Genomic DNA, 5,424 nt, shown 5'->3' with positions numbered 1-5,424 from the left:
ACTGGTTCTTCTAGTTAGAGTTAAGGGGCGGCAGTGGCAGTGGTGTAGGGGTGATGGCTGTTGGGGTTGTGGGTGGCAGCTAAAATTGTGGTGATAAGGATGAGGGCTGAAGGGTTGTGACTGTTTGGGGTTGGGGATCGGATGGATTTGAGTTTAAGGTTGAGATTAGGGTTGAAGATGGATTTGGGGTAAAGGTTAAGGTTTGGGGTAATTTAGATTTAAGATGGAAAGGGGGTAAAATTGTAAAATTCGTTTGAGTAACTAATAATTGTAAAGAAATTAATAGTAGAGGCAGTATTGAAACTATAGTTTTTATACAAACTAATATATTTAAAGGGAAATTCTATGGTGTCTAACACATTTGTGTCTAATTTGCCTAAAAACATGAGAGTTGAAAGGTGAATCCCACTTTTTGTATTTGTGTTAATGTAGTTCAAGAAAATAGAGATGGTAGAAGAGACCTTATTTAAAACTAGTTTATGTTGTTTTGTTTAGTAAAACTGTTGAAGACTTTTAAATGACAGCCAAACCTAGATGTTCGCTGACCTATTCTGGGCGACTGTAGTTAGGGTGGCAACACTATCCGAATCCGTGGGTACCCACCCCGCTCCTACCTGCTTACTTATTTAAACTTTTTTACTTTAATTTATGATATGTATGTAACGATGGTTATATAAATTTTAAAATTTAATTTTACTTGTTGGATTTTAATAATTATAGGGACAGGTAGGGGCGAGACGGGTACTCGCAGAAGCGGATTAGCGTTTAACTTTTTATTATCCTAAAAACGGAATGGGTTCGATGCGGGTTATTGTAGAGCGGGGCAAGGTCTGATAGGGCAGAAATCCACCTCTACCCGCTCCATTGCCACCTCCAAGTGTAGTTAATTGCTAGCCGATTGATCCCAAGTCGGTTGCCACTTGCCAGTCGTCCCCTGGCCGGCCTGGGCTGTTGTCGATCAATTCTTAGCCAACCTCAGGTCAACACCATAGCCTACCCTAGGCTAATATAGTCAGCTAACCAATGGCAGACCACCGGTTAACTTTGGCTGACCGCCAGGTAACGTCAACCAAATTAGTTCAAATTAATTACATATATAAATTGGTTGAAAACCACTTTTTATATAAACAAATTTAAATGGCTTTTTTTATATTTAAATAAAAAATTCATTATTTACCCAAATAGATCAGACTTAAAGAATTTATTAAAATGCACATTTAGTTATTTTTTAGCTGGCTGAAATTGCAAAAATTAAAATTACATAATTTTTGTTAGTACTAACAGCGAAAATAAGACATAACAAATTGCTTATTTTTTTCATATACTGCTAGTGAAAATGAAACAAATTTTTTTTCCCCATGTTTTCGGACTCATTGACAGTGGAAGGCGGGCTCTCCACATAATATACAAGCACATATCTCATGGATAATATTAATGGAATTAATAATATTATAATTATTGAATTTGGATCGAGGAGTGATGACTACAAGGTAAATGGTTTGATTGTTTCATTGATAAATGAGCTAATTTTAATCTTGAGGAATGCATTTTTTTTTTCTTTTGTGATAATTCAATTGAGTTAAAAAAATATCCATGGAAGATACAAATATTTAACATATCAATTAGAAGTCCAAATATCTCAACGGGACTTCCAAACACGTTTGTGCGGGGTGTAATTTTTTGTTAAAATATTAATAACATAAATGAGAATAAAAGATGAGGTAGTTATGAAAAATACAATTACGGCAAAGTATTTGATGAAACTCATGTAAAGAGCTCCATTCAATGGAACTGCCAAGAATATTTATAAATTTGTCCTAATTTATTAATTTTTATTATACATTTTCAACAAAAATTTTTATATTTTTAAAATAAGTCTAACCCACAACCTCCCATATGTAATGATTTATAATAAGTAAATAACTATTAAATTAGTTAATTAATTTAATAATTTAGAGTATTAATTTTTTATTTTTTATGTTATTAATATGTATAAAATTTGAAATAATTAAATTTTATATTTACTTTAAAAAAATTGATATTTCTGCAGATAGAATAGAATAGGGTAGGATTTAAAACTTTAGGATGCGGATAGAATTAAGATTGGGAGATTCTCAACCTGCAGGTAAGGTAGGGTTAAGATAAGGTCCAAACCTTATCCTACCCTGACCATTGCCAACCCTAGTTATCAGCCCCACAGAATAATATCCAGATCTAAACAGTATCAAAATCTGCTTCTAAATTGCAAGTTTCAAGTACAAAATGCACACATTTCAACTTAATTAACCCTTCCTAAGTCCCTATATAGATCTCAGCTCTGCCAAGCCTCTCTCTCACGTTCCAACTTTCAAGTCGCAAACTCGTATAGTAACAACAAAGAAGAAGAAAGGCTCCAAGCCCGTGAATTGAAATTCCCACTTGGTTTCAGGTTCCACCCCACTGTCGACAAGCTCGTCATTTACTAGTAGGGCAAGAAATGTGTTTCACTCCATTGTTGTTCCCATCATTAAGGAGATCGATTTATACAAATTTGATCTATGATACCTTCTAATTATACTACTTAATTTCTCAAGAAAAAAGAGAAAAGAAAACACAAACCAAAACAAGTACTGATATTCCTTTTTTGTATATGTATATAGAAATGGCTCTATACGGTGAGAAAAAGTGATATTTTTTATGAGTTAATAGTCAATTTCGTCCCCGAAAGTGTCCTCGATCTCCATTTTCGTCCTCGAAAGTCAAAATTAATAAAAAACGTCCTCGAAAGATACCCGTGTTGATCACGTTCGTTCTTCCGTCTTCTCGGTTGATGAGATGGCAAACGGCCGCTTACATGGCACGTTAACTGCCAAGCTGGCCAACGCCAGGGTGTAAGATGTTGTTGCTGACAAGATAAGTTATGTTTAAGCCATCAAATTAGTCCTTCGAGTTTATAAACCCTAATCCCAATTCGAACGATAAATACTTCGAGGTGATCACTTTCGGTGGCAGTAGAGGTAACTAGGAGGCGTAATCCCTGGCTGGCTGTGTGGATGGAGAGAGGAGATGGTGGTTGTGGTGGCGGTTTGTCACATGCATCGCACGACAGTCATGGATCCAGTGTTTCGATGCGAAGGAGGAGGGTGAATGCTCATGATGGATCATGTTTCTGTGGGCTGAAAACTGTGATTAAGAAATCTGGGACAGCGGAGAATCCGAATAGATTGTTCCATGCATGTCCAAGGTACCGGGTGAGTGATGGTAAAGGAAGTTAAAGCTTTTTCATGTTCTTATCCTCTGTTGGGTGTTCTCTGATTTTTTTGTTTACTCCCATCTGAAATTGCAGAAGGGCAGTCACTGCAATTATTTTAAGTGGGTTGATGATGATGAATTTGAAGCAGTGGGTGTGTGTGGTACAAAGAAAGATGCAGGAGCAGATATGGAGGTTGAAGGTGAGTATGATGAATGGAGGGTGAAGGTGGCATGGAAGTTGGGCACTATGGAAGCTGAAGTTAGAGCTTTGAAACTGCTAATGATTTTGCTGTTTGTAGTAGTTGTGATAATTTGTTGTTTCTTATGTACTTCTAAATGAACCCAGTTATCCTGTATGAACATGTAATGATGTCTTGAAATTGTTGATTTGAATGGGAGTAGTTATTCGAAGATGGAAGCAATTTTCTGTCAAATGTGGATAATTTTATAAAGTTTGGCAACTAATTCTATGTTTGCATGAATTATGTTGAGGCATAAACAAAATGAAGATAATAAGTAAGGTTAATAGTAACTTGTCATTGACGGCTAATTGTCACATTGTCTTAATAGAGAAATAGCATAACAAAGTCATAAGGTTCTTAACTGACAAATACATTGTCCATAAACTAAATTACCACACACAAAAGTAACAAACAGAATGTTGTTTCATACACAAAATGAGTCAACAACTAGACATTCCTAACAAATCAAACTTTATCATCAGTCTTCCTTGGAGCCTTGAAGCCTGGAGTAGGCACAAAGGTCATGCATTTTTCCAGCCGCTTAGCAGTTTCAGAACTTGTCCCTTTAGTGGTCTCAGCAGAAACAGCCACAGATCCAGTTGCAATATGCTTAGGGGAGGAAATTAACCTTGCTTTTCTTTTGATCACTTGCAACTTAGGTGGCCTACCAATCAATTGATCCTGTATGATTCAGTAGCAAATGAGTTTGTTACATGATTAGGCTACATCCAAATTTTTTTAGGAGTGATGATAGATGATACTACCTTTAAGGGCTCCTGGGTTGGTGGGATGCATTTCGAGTCACTGCTGTCACTCTCTGAGTCAGCCTGAGTGGGTGATGGAAGTGAAGGCATAGGTGCCTCAGCTTCTGTACCAATGTCAGTATCAGTAGGAGAAGGGTTTACTTGGGGTTCAGAACCTTGTGGAGCAGGGGTAACAACTGCCAATTGTAGCTGCATCTGCTTGGCATGTTCCTCAGCATCCACAGCCTTTTTCTTTGCGCACCCTCTTTTGTTGTGTCCAACCTCACCGCATTACATGCACCGGATTGGGTTGTATTTTATTTTCATTTTTGTCTTTGACCCACTAGGTTGTTCTTCTTTGTCCCTTCTTCGCTTCTTTGTTGGCCTCCCAGGTTTAGGCTTCACTGGGGGTGGGACTGGTGATGGATGTGGCGTTTTTTCCCATAGATCTTGCCCCTTAACTGGATTGACATTAAAACAGTAGGTACGCTTATACGCTTCCATCTTTAACCACTCATGGCAATATTCTTCAGGTCTCTTGTCATTCTTATCTTGTATTGCCGATATTGCATGCATACACGGCATTCTTATCAAGCCAAACAAATTGATACAGTAAATATAATATCATGAATGAAGACATTGTTAATTAAGTAAGGGAAGAAAGTTGTTACCTGTAAGCTGCCAAAACCTGCAGGTGCATGTGTGCTTGCCCAAGTCAACCACCATATTCGTCGGCCAGCCATGCACTTCGTACAACTCCTCTTTTTCATCACCAGACCACTGAGGAGCCCAATGGCGGGACAGCACTGTCATAGCTTCCAACCTACTTTGCTGAACAGGAGGGAGAATTCCTTGGTAGTTCTGCAACTTCTTTCTGTTATCAACCATACTCTTCATGATGATTCTCCTAACTTCCTCAGCCAGGGTCAGGATAGGCTTACTCCTTTCGTGTTTGATCTTTGCATTGAATGACTCACAGGCATTGTTGCATATGTTATCCACTTTCAGAACCTCACTGAAATGCGCCTTCGTCCATGCCTCTTTTGGCCATTTATCAAGATACTGCCAAGCTTTCTCGTTGATCAACTTAACTCTCTTCATGTTTCTATCAAATTCAACTGTTGTCCTTGACCTTGCACATTTCCACACAAGATCTTTTAACTCACAACTACCCCACTGTTTCGAGAAATTGCGCCACAAATGCCACA

General features: G+C 37.8%; 1 protein-coding gene across 1 annotated transcript; it reads left to right on the top strand.

Moving 5' to 3' along the window:
* LOC107610756 lies at nucleotides 3,033–3,571 on the top strand. Its single transcript, XM_016312759.1, has 2 exons — nucleotides 3,033–3,230; nucleotides 3,326–3,571. Exons 1-2 carry the CDS (start codon nucleotides 3,033–3,035, stop codon nucleotides 3,569–3,571), a joined length of 444 nt encoding a protein of 147 aa, XP_016168245.1.

This window comes from Arachis ipaensis, chromosome B08 (genome assembly GCF_000816755.2).
Source record: "Arachis ipaensis cultivar K30076 chromosome B08, Araip1.1, whole genome shotgun sequence".
Taxonomy (NCBI): domain Eukaryota; kingdom Viridiplantae; phylum Streptophyta; class Magnoliopsida; order Fabales; family Fabaceae; genus Arachis; species Arachis ipaensis.
The sequence above is the reverse complement of the archived record's forward strand: the minus strand, read 5'-3'. Positions and strand labels throughout refer to the sequence as shown.